This window comes from Aethalodelphis obliquidens, unplaced genomic scaffold (assembly GCF_003676395.1).
Source record: "Aethalodelphis obliquidens isolate GAN/ISIS:26980383/991018 unplaced genomic scaffold, ASM367639v1 scaffold43, whole genome shotgun sequence".
Taxonomy (NCBI): Eukaryota; Metazoa; Chordata; class Mammalia; order Artiodactyla; family Delphinidae; genus Aethalodelphis; species Aethalodelphis obliquidens.
In genome coordinates, this window is record NW_020837987.1 from 15,549,690 (window position 1) to 15,565,667 (window position 15,978).

Below are 15,978 nucleotides of genomic sequence, written 5' to 3' on the forward strand. Positions count from 1 at the left end.
CTGATCCAACATTCAGTTTTGGGGAATTTATGCAAAGAAAACAGTGGCAAAGTGAGCAAACATATATGTAAGGTTCGCAAAACATATGTAAGGTCCACTGAGAGACGATTAATTGAATGAATAGTTACAATCCAACTAATGGAAAACTCTGTAATAATTTAAAATTTTAACATACTTCGCGAAATTAAAAATGTCCATAATATACAACTCAGTGAACAAAGCACATTTCTACCCATTATGTATCATATGATTCTGTATTTCACAAAAGGAAATATAATAATGTTAAAATTATTATGGTAGGGGCTGCCCTGGTGGCTCAGTGGTTAAGAATCCGCCTGCCAATGCAGGGGACATGGGTTTGATCCCTGGTCCGGGAAGATCCCACATGCCACGGAGCAACTAAGCCCGTGTGCCACAACTACTGAGCCTGTGCTCTAGAGCCCGCATGCTACGACTACTGAGCCCGTGCACCACAACTTCTGAAGCCCACAAGCCTAGAGCCCATGCTCCACAACAAGAGAAGCCATCAAACGAGAAGCCTGCGCACCGCAATGAAGAGTAGCTCCCGTTCGCCACAACTAGAGAAAGCCCGCGCGCAGCAACAAAGACCCAACGCAGTCAAAAATAAATAAATAAAATTTTAAAAATTATATAAAAAATTATTATGGTTGGTCCAATAGATTAGGATGTGAATTTTACATCTTTTTCAATGAGCACAAAATATTTTAAATTGAAATAAAAAATTTAAATTTAAAAATTTTAAATTAAAAACATCCCCACTTGAAATAAAAGTAAAGATGTTGCCAAGTCATTATAAATCAATAACCATATATGCTTTGGAAGGAATGGAGGGAAGGCAGAAGGGAACAAGTCATTTGTCCCATAGGATATACTACCCTCTGGATTTGGCTGATTGCTTCCTTATCCTTCCTCACCTCCCCTACTCTCAATTTTTCCTATAAACTGGGTAGTTAAATTAGAGGTTTGATTATTTCTATATTTAACTTTTTAGGCAAGAATCCTTCATTAATGATGCTGTATGCTTCTTAGCACAACATACTGAGACATGAGGACAAAATAAAAAATGGAAGAGGGACTGTTATAGAATAAAAGGGATCTAATGGATAAACAACAAGCTCCTACTGTATAGCACAGGGAACTGTATTCAATATCCTGTAATAAAACATAATGGAAAGGAACATGAAAAAGAATATATATACATATAACTGAATCACTTTGCTAGACAGCAGAAATTAACACAACGTTGTAAATCAACTATACTTCAATAAGGTAAGTTTAAAATAAAATAAGATAAAATAAAAGGGACCTAAGAGATATAAGAAGCAAACGTAACACATGTACATTACTTGGATCATGATGCAAATAATCCAATGTTAAATTACAACTTTGAGATGATCATAAAAACACTGAATATGGACTGGATATTGGATGAAATAAAAGAATTGTTATTAACTTTGATACATTTGAAAACAACCTTCTGGTTATAAAATTTTTTAATGACCTTACAAGTTAGAGATGCATACTGGAAGATTTACAAGTTTAAGGACATGAAACCTTGGATTTGCTATGAAACGCTCCAAAGGAAAAACAAAAGTGGTGGCGGCACAGATGAGCATGATTGGCCACGCTGAAGCCGAGTGATGGGTACATATTATACTATTCTCTCTACTGTGAGTTTCCATGAAAAAAAGAAGAAAAAAGTCATTAGGGCTTTATGAGTTCTACCTAATCTGTACAGTACACATGATGCCAATATTATGTAAACTCTCACACATCACAGAAAACGATGAAAAGTTTCTCAACTAATTGTATGAAGCAGGCATTTCAAAATACTAATTGATAGATTAGAAGAAAGAGACCTATAGAGATAGATGTTTATTCATTGATTTTCATCCTTCCTTCTTTTCTAACATATGTATTTGAGGCTATAAATTCCCTCCACTGACTCCTTTAGTTGAATTCAACAAGAACTGACATGTAGGATTATTATTAAAATGCAATTCACTCAACTATATCTCAATTTTAAAAATGCAATTTCAGACATTTCCACTGTAATTATTTTTGATTTGTGGATGATTTAGATGGGTTATGGCATACTTGCCAAACAAATGGGGAAATTCTAGGTGTTGTTTTGGTATTGCTTTAGAGCTTAATTCCACTGCAGTTAAAGAAAATATTCTGTATGATTTCAATCCTTTGAAATTTGTTTAGACTTGCTTTATGGCCCACCATACAGTAACTTTTTAGAAATGTTCTATGTGCGTTTGAGAAAAACTGTTGAGTGGAGAGTTTTATATTGGTCAGTTTTTTAATCACGTTATTCTAATCTTTTAGGGGTCAGCACTGGTGGGCTGGTGACCTGTTTTTGTAAATAATGTTTTCTTAGAACACAGGCACACCCATTTTTTAATGTATTCTCAAAAGCTCCTTTCATGTTATGGTGGCGGAGTTGCATAGGTACAGACAGAGATCACTGAGCTTGTAGAGCTTAAAATATTTACTGTCTTACAGAAAAAGTTTGCTGGCCCATTAATCTATAGCCTTCTGGATTTTTGTCTCCTTGGTCTCTGTTACTGAGACAGGTATATTAATATGTACCTGTTACGACTGAGCATTTGTCATTTCTCCTTGTATCTAGCATACCTTATACTTCAGGAATTCTACTAAGTACATATCCAACAGCACCAAAATACATGTACAAAAATGTTCACATAAGCATTATTCATAATAGCCACGAGCCAGTAACAAGCCAAATGTCTATGAATAGCAGAATGGATAAATAAACTGGGGTATAGTCATAGAACGGAATACTATACAGCAATAGAAAGAAACAATCTACTGCTATATGCAATAACTTAGATGAATTTCACAACAAAATACTGAACAAAGGAAGCCAGACACAAAAGAACATGTACTGTATGATTCTACTCATAAAGTTAACAATCAGGCTATTTAATATGATGTTTTTAGGATAATAATTGCCTCTGGAGAGGAGGGAGGAGATAAGGATGAGGTGGGGGCTTCTAAGGTGCTGTAATATTCTATTCTTTAATTTTTCTCATTATACTTGAAAAAAACTTTTAAAGGAAAGTACAGATCAGTTTCACCTATAAATTTTCACAAAATTTTTTTTAAATTTCAAGCAAAAGATGGAACAGTATAATTAAACGTCATGTACAAAAAAAAAAAACCCAACAAAGAACAGTATAATCAAACTCCACACATCCATCATGTGACTTCAATAATTATCAACTCAAATCTAATTCTTTTTATCTACACCACCACTCACTTCCCCACAACCACTGGATTATTTCCCACCACACACATTATTTTTGAAGCAAATCCAAAACATCTTTTTATTTCTAGATGCAAAAATATTAAATAAAATATTAACAAATAGAATCCAGCCCATGTTAAAAAAACAAATCATTATGAACAAGTATGGTTTCTTCTAGGAATATAAGATATTGGGAAATCTAGCAACATAAATCAAAGAAAATTTTAAAGAGAAAGAAATTATGAATGAAAATAAAATTAAAAAGCCTTTGAGGAGAATCTAATATACAGCATAGTGATTACAGTTAATAATACTGTATTATATACTTGAAAGTTGTTTTTAAAAAAAGTAGATCCTTAATGTTCTCACCACGAAAAAGAAATGCTAATTATGTGACATGATGCAGATGTTAGCTAACTTATGGTGGTTTGTTTTGCAATATATAAGTGTATCAAATCAACACGTTGTACACCTTTAAACTTATAGAATGTTTTATGTCAATTACATCTCAATAAAGCTGGGGGTGGGGAAGCCCTGGAGAAAGAATAATAACTTGATAAAGTGCAGGTACCATTTATGTATCCAGACTATACCATGTGCCAGGCACTACACTTTGTACTTAAAGAACTTTTGCTCATTTAATCTTTCTAACAGCTATGAAGTGGGAACCATGACAACTTTCTTCACAACAGATGAAGCTTAACTCAGTGATTAACCTACCCAGGTCAGAGGCAGAAGCAGGTTCTTCTTACTCCAGTCCCATCACTTTCTACCTGGCCAACATTATTTGCAGATGACAAAAATGCTCAACTAGAAAAGATGAAGTAATCAATTTGAAGCTATCAGTAATAACATGAGTGGAATGAGGTGACAAAATCAGCATATCTTTTTAATTTTTTGTAGATTACATAAAAGAAACAAAAAAGAGGGAGCGGGGTCATATGGGGAAAAAATGACACCATTTACAGTTACAACAGAAGTGTAAACTACTTACAAATAAACATAATAAAACATGTCCAAGACACATACAAAAAAAATCACAGCTGGTCAAAGAAAAAACAAAAAAACTTGAGTTAGAGGAAATCCATCACGTGTTCCTGAAAGGGTAGTACCTAGATCTACATCAGTTCTACCTCAACCAAAACACCCAGGTGATGGAACATAACTGGAACAGTTTTTGTTTTTGTTTTTGCGGTACGTGGGCCTCTCACTGTTGTGGCCTCTCCCGTTGCGGAGCACAAGCTCCGGACGCGCAGGCTCAGCGGCCATGGCTCAAGAGCCCAGCCGCTCGTGAGCACGTGGGATCCTCCCGGACCGGGGCACGAACCCGTGTCCCCTGCATCGGCAGGCGGACTCTCAACCACTGCGCCACTGGGAAGCCCTGGAACAGTTTTTTCAAAAGAAAAGAAAGAAGAAAACTTCCAAAGAGTTTGTAATATGGAAATGGTTATGAGAGAAAGATAGATAAAAATATATAAAATTATACCAATACCTACACACCTGATCCCAACGCTAAAAATGAGATATACTAAATTTAAACAAGAGTTGTTTTCTGGAGGCGTATTTAGGAGGATGAGAATGTCATTACTTGGGTCGGGATGAACCCGAAAACCTATTTTCAATAGGAATGTACAGTAAACATGGACGCAAGAAGACCAGAAACCCCATTTCTAAATTAAATATGCGATAAGCTCCCCAAACGCTGTCCCCAACGCGGATACGACTCCCAATCCCCGCAACCTCAGCCACCCCAAACGCTACTCTCCAAAGAACCTCCTAAGTTCTCGTCCCAACACGGAACCCCGTGACCTCCCTTTCCATGGGGAACTCTCAACACGGATTCCCCGACTGATCCGCTAACACACAACACCCCAGCGAGGATCACCACTCGCTTCCCCCCAACACCGACCTCTACGTCTTTTGGAACAAAAACAGCAAAACACCCCAACGCGCTCTCCCTGGCCCCGAGACACGCCCAGAACAGGACACTGACCTGATGGATGAACCCCGTCTTCACCGTTGGAGGCAATCACGATACCGCTGTTCTAAACACTTGCCTCAATGTCTGCAGCCCGGCGACCAACCCACGCGGCGGACACGACCCTCAGAAGCTGAAAGGATGGTGGCTGACGAGGTCCAAAAACCGCAGTTCTAGAGACCCCGGAATCTGGCTCCTCCTGGTCCTTCTATGACGCAATATTTCCGCGCCGGTTTCGAGGGTCTTTACCGGGAGCCGCCATCTTCCCACGCACTGCCGAACGACGGGGGAGGTCTTCCTTTTCCTGCATTCCGCGGGAAGGTCAAAAAGGGTGAGAAGCAGTTGAAAACGACCTATTTCACCCCCTTTCCAGGTCACTTGATCCGTTGGGCCCCGACTTTGCAGCATTCGCCAGGGGCGCTGCACAAAAGCTTAGCTTCTCAGAAAGTCAAGCCTGCCCGGATCTCTGCAGGGAGCGCAGAGATGGTCGCGGACATGAAGGCACTTTGATTTAAAGGATAAAGAGAAGCTAACAAGCGCAACCATCTCAAAGAAATTTAGGGGCGGGGGGAGGGACCCAAGCCAAGCCTAACAACAATTGAAGGAGAACCGGCTAGTGGAATGCTGGGTGGAGGGGCTGTTGGAGGAAGCTGCATTTAAGGCCATTGTAGGGTTTAGAGAACCGCTGAGGAGGGCATTGGTCTGAGAGTGGGCAAAACGCAGGATTATACAGCTCTTGTTCTGACTGGTGTGGAGGGAAATGGGGAACACGGCATCAGGGGCTGGCAAAAGGGGCTGAGGCTGCGAAGAAGCGTGGTTCCCCCAACCACGGTGGGAAGAGCCAGGGCTTCCACAAAGATGGGAAATACTTTAAAGCAAAAGCTCTGAGAAAGGGACTTCCCTGGTGGCGCAGTGGTTAAGAATCCACCTGCCAATGCAGGGGACACCGGTTCGAGCCCTGGTCCAGGAAGAACCCACATGCCGCAGAGCAGCTAAGCCAGTGTGCCACAACTACTGAGCCTGCGCCCGGCAGCCACAACTGCTGAGCCCGTGTGGCACAACTACTGAAGCCTGGGCACCTAGAGCCCGTGCTTTGCAGCAAGAGAAGCCCCCGCACCGCAACGAATAGTACCCCCCCCCCCGCCGCCGCAATTAGAAAAAACCTGCGCGCAGCAATGAAGATCCAATGCAGCCAAAAATAAAATTAAATAAATAAATTTATTTTTTTTAAAAAAAAAAGCTCTGACAAAGGGAAGTGATTCTGTTAAGTATTGCAGCCCAACTGATTAAACCCCACTCCCTATAATTGTACAACCTGGCTCAGAGAACCTTCGAAGTAAAGAGGTTAATCATTCATTTATTGACCCAGCAGATGTTTATAAAATGCGTACTGTGTGGCAAACAGAGGTCTGGGTGCTGGAAATATGAAAGGTATAAAAGCAGACAAAAATAACACTTTTTTTTCGTGGAGCTGTACATTGTACTGTTACAGACCAGGGTTCTTGGACTCTTTAATCAATAGAAATTGGTAACAGGCCAGATAAGAAACTCAGGCAAGGCTTTATTGTGACTGGTGCTGCAGCAGGAGGGAGAGAAAACAAGTAACAGGTTCCCTTTCTTGCTGGGGGTAGGGGGGTGGGGAGTTGGTCCCTTAAATGGGATGAGGGTAAGGCGCAGGTCTAGGGGTGGGGCAGGAGGGTGGTTTAGGTAGTCTGCCCATCCCCTGTAGGGCTGTGTGCAGGGATTAAGCACAGGACCCTGGCTTTTGCTCTCAGTACCTCAGAAGTGGCAGTTGGATTTTGGTCTTGTATCTTGTTCATAATTGGCCCCAACTGTGCATGCACAGCAGTTATTTTTAGTCCCTTCTATTGTAGTTTCATTGTATTCTGTTGCGGGAGGAGACTTTTGTCCAGGTGCAAGCACTGCAGCAAAGTGTCCCAGATTCCAGCCTGTCTCACTACTGGTGTGCAGAATGGAAAAGTAAAGTTACTTGGTTTTATTTCCTCATTGTAGCGAGTGTTATGATTCCCACCTACAACTGTGACCTAAAATTCCTGGAGGGTAGAGCATTGAACAAAAGACTTTAGTCTGAAGCCTTAAGATCTAATGGAATTTTTTTCTCTAGGTTTTGGATTTGCGTGGGACATGTCACCCCTTTTTTCCTTACTATTTATCTCTCTTAGAATGGGAATATCTATCCCACCTCTGTCCCACCATTGTATTTTGGAAGCACATAACTTACCTGTTTTCAGGGGTCCAAAGCTGGAGAGGAGTTTTGCCTCACGGTGAATTGTACTTCAAGTCTTACACATATCTGACTTAGATGAGACTTCGGATATAGAGTTTTTTTTTTTTTTTAACATTGTATTTTATTTTATTTTGGCTGCATTGGGTTTTCGTTGCTGTGTGGGCTTTCTCTAGTTGCGGCGACTGGGGGCTACTCTTTGTTGCAGTGCATGGGTTTCTCATTGCTATGGTTTCTCTTGTTGCAGAGCATGGGCTCTAGGCGCACGGCTTCAGTAGTTGCGCTGATGGGCTTAGTTGCTCCACGGCATGTGGGATCTTCCCATCCCAGGGATCGAACCCATGTCCCCTGCACTGGCAGGCAGATTTCGACCACTGCGCCACCAGAGAAGGCCTGGATATAGATTTTAGAGTTAACGTTGGAATGAGTTAAGACTTTTGGGGCTGTTGGGATGGAATGTATGTATTTTGCATGCAAGAGGGACATGAAATGGAGGGGACAGGGCCAGTGGAGGAATATTATGGACTGAATGTTTGTGTCTCCTCAGATTCACATATTGAAGCCCTAAGACCCAGTGTGGCTTTAATCAGAGATGGGGCTCCTAAGGTAAGTAATTAAGGTTAAATGAGGTTGTAAGTGTGGGGCTCCAGGAAGTTTAGTGTCCTTATTTATAAGAAGAGAAACCAGAAAGCAGTGTCTCACCAGAAACTATATCTGCTGGAACCTAGATCTTGGACTTCTAGCCTCTGGAACTATGAGAAAATTAATTTCTGTTGTTTAAGCCACCTACTGTGGTATTTTGTTATGGCAACAAGAGCAGTCTAATACAGTGGTGAATTACATTGTTTATAAAATTAGACAACTTTTAACCGACTTTGCATTCTTTGGATAAACCCAATGTAGTCATGAAGTATTTATCTTTTTAAAATGTTGCTTAATGTGTTCAGTAGAAACCTGGGAAACATTTGTGGGGTCATGGTGGAAGGAATATGATTTTGGATCAAGTAAATTTAATATGGGCTTACTATGAATTGATTCTGGCTTTTATGTGTGAGCTCAGTGAGAATGGCTCTAACAGTTTGCTTGGTTGGTTGACTGAAACTTGACTTAAAGGTGAACTACATTAAAGTTTAAATGCCAGAAATTCCTTGTTCCATATTCTGTAAAGTATCCAAAAGTATATGGAGTTAGGAATGCTAATGTAGATTTATCATGTAAAACCAGCTTACCCATCCCCTAAATACATAACCCAGAAGCATCCAGAAGACAGTCTCTTCAATGAAATTAATCTGGCTACAGAAAATGGAAGTATACTATTATAAGATTCTGTCACTATACACGAAGAGGTATATATAATAATACTTATACTGACAAGTTATTGATACATGCTGTAAACTAAAGGAACCACTTAAGTAACAAAATTATGGGGAATTCCCTGGTGGTCTAGCAGTTAGACTCCGTGCTTCCACTGCTGGGGGCCCAGGGTTCAATCTCTGGTCGGGAAACTAAGATCCCACAAGCCGTGCATGGTGCAGCCATAAATAAATAAATAAATAGATAAATAAATAAAATAAGCCAACAAAGAAGATAAATCATAAGACATACTCAGTTACTCCAAAAGATGGTAGGAAAAGTGGAGCAAAGAATAGATGGGGGCTTCCCTGGTAGCACAGTGGTTAAGAATCTGCCTGCCAATGCAGGGTACACGGGTTTGAGCCCTGGCCCAGGAAGATCCCACATGCTGCGGAGCAACTAAGCCCGTGCACCACAGCTACTGAGCCTGCGTTTCACAACTACTGAGGCCTGTGTGCCAGGAGCCTGTGCTCTGCAACAGGAGAGGCCACCATAATGAGAAGCCCGTGCACCACAACAAAGAGTAGCCCCCGCTTGCTGCAACTAGAGGAAGCCCACACACAGCAACGAAGACCCAGCACAAGCCAAAAATAAATTAAAAAAAAAATAGGTGGGATGAATAGCAAATTGTACATTTTTAGTCTCAACCTAACTACATTCTCACATTAAACATAAATGATTTAAACACCCCAATAAAAAGACATATTGTCAACTCGATAAAAAAGCAAGGCCTAACTATATGTTACCTTCTAGAAAACCACTTTAAATATTAAGTGACGAATAGGTTAAAAGTAAACCATGTTAAATAGAGATGTGAAAGATATAAAAAGAAAGTCCCAAGTCAAATTTCTAGAGATTAAAAACTACAATTTGAAAGAAAACATACACTGATGGAATTAATGGCAATTAGACATGGCATAAGAAAAGATTAGTTAACTTGAAGACACAGCAATAGAAACTATCCAAAATGATACATGCATGCATGTATCATACATACATGCATACATACATGCATACATACATACATACATGCATACATACATGCATGCATGATACATACATGCATTAAAAAGCATGAGCAGTTTTTTAACCTATTAGGGTATGCAAAAGAAAAGACCAGTGAAGTTGATGACAAGGCAAAAGAAACTCACGTACAAAGAGAACAAAAGCTAATAAAAGCTTTTATTAAAAAGAGAAAAGCCTTGAGTTCTCAGCCAATGGGGTAAGAGGTATCATTGTGAGGAACACCAGGTGGAAATCTCTCAAACTGCCCTCCACTCTCTTCTCAAGATAGTGAATGAAGAAACAATATTATGGGAGGGCTTATAAAATATGAACATGTAACATATAAAATATTTTTAAACCCCATTACACATTGTTATAATTAACATGTTAATCACTTCTCTGACTTTTTGATCCAATGGAATACAGTTATAAATTTTTATACAGTTATCATACTGTCCTTGTTTGCTCAATCTAGCATCGTCAGTTTCCGGTCACTTCTGATTGGTTTTTCTCAATATTGGTCACACTTTCTGGCTTTTATGCATGCTTGGTAATTTTTGGTTGGATGACAAACATTGTTAATTAATGTGTTTGCACTCCTATAAATATTCTTGAGGTTTGTTTTGAGATACATTAAAGGTACTTGGAAACAGTTTGGTCCTTTCTGATCCTACTTTAGATCTTAGTTGAGCAAGACCAGATTGCTTATTGGATGAGACTCAGCCAATTAACAATGAGTGCCTACTCTGTCAGACATTCTAGACATCTGGTAATATAGGGGTTAACAGAAGGTTCCTAAACAGTAGAAGTACTTGTTACTTCTTCATGAAGCTTACAGTCTAAATTTTACAGACTATAACTTACATTCAAGACCTTATATTTGAGCACAAACTCAGGAAGATGATATTTGATATTTGTTATATTTCTGCTTTGTATTGAAACTGATATAGCAATGTTTATACATGATCTAAGATCCTCATATATTCCACATTAAAATCCTTAAGAAAACAATTGAGATGTTCTCTTCAAGTAATTCTAAGTTTTTACATCATGTGTTTTTTAAAAATCATTTACAATGCCATTAAGATACCTCATCTACTTACATGCCTCCACTCCTAGCTTCTCCCTAAGGGACCTGACCTCATGCTCTTCCTCAAATCCCAGTTTTCCAGCAGTAGACTTGGTCTGAACCTTAATGCTACATCAGTTTTATGCCAGTCCCTACTGACATTACTCCTGGCTACAGCTCAGTAATTATAGAGATTCTGAAAGTATTTGCCAGATTGGTTAAAGGCCTATAGTATTCCAGTCTAGAACCAGATTGAGCCCACACTTCCAGAGCTCCTTGACCTATTCCCAATCTGATTCAGTCGATCCAGCTCTGTGAAGTATGATACCAGGCCACAGTTGATTCTATTATGATCTACTTTTCTCTTCCTCATGTGACACTCAAACATGTAAGACTCGAGAGTCCCTTAGTTGAGAGGAAATGGAACCACCCCAACATTCTTCCTGACATCTATATCCATTCCATCAATGAGGCAAAGGGAAGGGTTGGGCAGGGAGCTATCTCCAGAGGGAAGAATGCAGCTGAATAGTTATCCAGTTTAGATTTTCATATTCCCAGGATTCTGAGAATAATTTGGATAGTCAGAGAAGAGAGAGCTAGGATGGAAGCAAGAAGAGTCATCTTAATTTGTGTTCAAATTGCCCATTTTATTTTCATGTTTTCAGGAAAACTACCAAGAGTTATGTTGGAATGTATTTTGTTAGTTAATTTATAGGTTTAAATTACTAATTGTCCTTGGGCTTTCAGTTCATTTTGCAAACCTGATTTCACTACCTTTTCAAGTCTAGAAAATTTTAAAAATCACATTTATAGTGACCTTTGTGGTATAATGCTTAGTCTTATTTATAAATTGAACTTAAGCTCATTCAAGGACATTAAGTTATATTTATGAATTTAATATTCATTTCTGTTGTGAGGGAATTCAGTTGTCTGAAATAATATTTAAATAAATTTAGAGCCTAAGAAATGCAGCAGCTAATCATATATTGGGTGGGCGTTGAAGATATTTTTTTTTTAAAAAAAGAAAAAGAATCCACAATTAGGAGAAATGAGTATAACATGATAACCTTAACCAGTGATGTGGGGTAGACTGTCTTTCTCCTTAAAATTATGGAATCATAAGCATAGTAACTAGGAATATTGTTCAAGGTTTCCTGTCCAAAAATATACATCAGGTATATTGTGTAATGTATTATGAAGTGGGAATTGGTACATAAAGCTCTCGAATGTTTCTCATTTTCACAGGCTTTGCTTCACAAGAACTTTAGTAAGATATTCCACAATTAGTGTGTTCACAGTGTTTTATTTGTATATGATTTCATCAGCTAATGGATGGGGCAGAAAACCCTGCCACATTCACTGCCTTCCAAATTTCTCTCCAGTATGTAATGACACCTATTGAGGGAAGGACTTTACCACTCTCATATTTTTACACACTATAAGCTCACTGATGACCTTGGTAATCACTGATAATAGGATCTGTCTTCCAAAACACAGCTTTCCTAACCTCTGCCTTCATAGGTTTGCTTTTTATACATAACCATATAATCAGCTATACATTATTGCTCAAGGCTTTTCCAAATAGAATGTACCAGTTTTTTCCTATGTGTTTTTTGTGACATAAAATAAGATATAATTGACCACTGAAGGCATAACCACATTCATTGCATTCATGAAGTTTCTCTCCTGCACAAACTCTCTGTTATCTCCTGAGGGTGCACCTCTGGCCTCTGGCTGTTCCATAAGGACTACATTCCTATCTGCTAGGAGCCCACTGATGTTTAATGATGTCTGAGGGGTTGCAGAAGGCATCTGCACAGTCACCATATTAACAGTGTTTTCCCCCTGCATGAGTTCACTAGTATCTAATAAGCTGTGACCCTTTGTGGAAGGATATTCCACCTTCACTGAATCTACTTGTTTCTCTCTTTTGTGTGTCCTCTTATGTTTAACCAAGCATGACATGTGGGAGAAAGCTTTCCCACACTCATTGCATCCATAGGGCCTCTCTCCCGTGTGAGTTCTTTGATGGACAATGAGCATTGTCTTTGTAGTGAAGGCTTTCCCACAGTCACTGCATGCATAGGGTTTCTCTCCTGTGTGAATTCTCTGATGTTTAATGAGTCCTGATTTCTGTGAACAAGATTTTCCACAGTCAGTACATACAAAGGGAGTCTTTCCTGTATGAAATCGCTGATGTGCTATGAGGCATGCCTTCTGGCTGAAGGCCTTACCACATTCAGTGCATCCATAGGGTTTCTCTCCAGTGTGAGTTCGTTGATGTATAATAAGATTGCCCTTCTGTATGAAACCTTTTCCACATTCACTGCATATATAAGATTTCTCTCCTGTATGAATTTTCTGGTGCAGAATGAGCTGTGATTTTCTGGAGAAACCTTTCCCACACTCATTGCATACATGGGGTTTTTCTCCTCTTTTGTTTCTCTGATGTATAACGAGCTCTGCCTTCCTAAAGAAGGCTTTGCCACATTCAGGACATTCATAGGGTTTCTCTCCTGTATGAGTTCTCTGGTGTTCAGTTAGCTTGAACTTTCTGTAGAATGCTTTCGCACATACACTGCATACATGGGGTTTATTTCCTGTATGAGTCTTCTGATGTTCAGTAAGCTGAAATTTCCTGAGGAAGGCTTTTCCACATTCACGGCACTCATGGGGTTTCTCTCCTTTGTGAGTTCGCTGATGTTCAGTGAGCTTGAACTTCTTGGAGAAGGTTTTCCCACAGACACTACATCTGTGGGGTTTCTTTCCTGTATGAATTCTCTTATGTTCATTGAGCCGAGACTTCTTGAGGAAGGCTTTCCCACATTCAGTACATTCGTGGGTGTTCTCTATTTTGTGTATGTCCCGATGTTTAATTTCAGTATGAGTTTGCTCATGATCAACATGGAGAAAGGATCTCCCATCTCCATTAAACTCAGCAGACTCTATTTTTTTGCAGCTTGTACTCAGGTTGATTACATCTAAATATGATTTCATAGTTTTCCCATGTAAATCAAATACATCATGATTTGGCCTCAAAGGAAAACAACTTTTGCTCTGATAAATAATATTCTCAAATGCATTCTGTTCATAACACTGTTCCAACATCTTCAGTATACTTTGGTTTTGCCAGTGTGGCTGCATATGATCATCCACTTTATCAATTTCTAGGAAAGAGAACAATTAACCCTTCCATGAGTATCATATGGAATAAAACTGCTTCAAAAATACCTTGGGGGACTTCCCTGGTGGTCCAGTGGTTAAGACTTCACCTTCCAATGCAGAGGGTGCAGGTTCGGTGCCTTGTTGGGGAGCTGGGATCCCGCATGCCTCATGGCCATAAAACCAAAACATAAAACAGAAGCAATATTGCAACAAATTCAATAAACACTTAAAAAAAATACCTTGGAGTGAGCTGGCTCTTTAATGGAAAACCTATGATATCAAATATAAAAGAAATTCCAAGTATAAAAGTACCTTATCTTTTTTTAAAAAAAAAACTTTTCACAATTGTTGTTAAATATATATAAGATAAATTTTACCATTTTTAAGTGTATATTTATGTGGCATTAAGTACCATCACATTGTTGTACAACCATCACGACCATTCATCTCTAGTTCTTTTTCATCTTCCCCAACTGAAAAACTCTGTATCCATTAAACACTAACTCCTGTCTCTTGGAAATTGTTAAAAACACAGTAATATAAAACACCAAACAACCCAAAAGATAACAGCCGTCAGGGTAAAAATTCTTTACTTTCACTGAAGCCATATTCTATGGGTGGAAAGGGAAACAATAAACAAATAAGATAAGGAATAAAGTAGGCAGTTCCAAGTGTGACAGTGGTTTGAAGAAGCAAAGGAAATAAGAAGTGGAAGATATCAGGATTTATTTGGAAGGAAGGATAAACAAGACTCACTAATGGATTTGATGTGAGGAGAGGTAACAAAAGAGGGAATCAAAGTGCACGCCTGAGTATTTGGCTTGACCCATTGGGTAGTTGGGTAGTGCCTTTTAACAAGATGAGGAATATTGCCGAACTTCAGAATGTGAGGGAAACCAAGTTCAGAATGTGAGGGAAACCAAGTACATTTTGAAACATATCATTTTTGAGATAATATCCAAGCACAGACACGGAAAAGCCAGTCAGGTGATAAGACTTGAGTAAGGTCTTGACTGAAAATAGCAATGTGGAAACATCAGTATGTAAATATTATTTAAGGGGACTTCCCTGGCAGTCCAGTGATTAGGACTCGGCACTTTCACTGCCATGGGCCCAGGTTCAATCCTGGTTGGGGAATTAAGATCCCGCAAGCTGCACGATGCAGCCAAAAAAAAAAAAAAAAAAAAAAAACCCAAAACAAAGAAATATATATTATTTAAGGTCAGAGTATTGTATGAGATCACTTTCTGAGAAACATGAAGACTGAAAAAAGATGAAGGCACAGACGAAAGCTTTAGTCAGTCAACATAGAGTTTTGGGATTCCTAGAGCCCTCTGAAGAGACCCTAAGATAACCACGCTGGTAGAGAAAGAAGAAGACGTGGGTGTTAGAACATATACATCAAAGAGGCAACTCAGAATGTTGGACATAGAGGTCATGATTTCAAGAAAATTCTAACAGACTCTTGGGTGCTCATCCTGTTGATAAAACTTGCCATTCTTCTTCATTAGGTAGACCATCATCAAATTCACTTTCCCAAAGCACCAATCTCACATTCTAACCTTGCATGGAGCTGTGACACATTCTCATACATTCCCACAGAAAGGGACATGATGATCCTGATGGACTTTCACAACAGGCTAATGGGGCACAGTCTTTTTTAGAAGCAGATCTGCTGCACCAGACATGGGAATGCTCACCTTCTTCACTATTCTGTACCTGTATGGATGTCATAGTGGAATTTTTCCCATTTCATTGTCCCTGATATACTAATCTCTCAACTTGCCAACAATAGCGTCTTCTTCCTTAATCATACAGTAATGTCTCTGCTGGCATTAATTAAAGGGTCTTATAGGACCACCTTC

General features: G+C 39.3%; 1 protein-coding gene across 4 annotated transcripts in view; it reads right to left on the reverse strand.

Annotated features, from left to right (window-relative positions):
- The window catches only part of LOC113605691 (zinc finger protein 577-like), a 47,376-nt gene that overhangs the window by 16,803 nt on the left and 14,595 nt on the right, over positions 1-15,978 (reverse strand). For 2 of the 4 annotated variants that reach the window (XM_027079216.1, XM_027079215.1), the window contains exon 5: positions 10,039-14,115. In XM_027079216.1, the coding sequence (XP_026935017.1) occupies positions 12,551-14,115 (1,565 nt within the window). In that variant the 3' untranslated portion in view covers positions 10,039-12,550. Of the gene's footprint in view, positions 1-5,291; positions 5,761-10,038; positions 14,116-15,978 lie in introns of those variants that run through there. The other 2 variants (XM_027079218.1, XM_027079217.1) reach the window with 2 other exon arrangements.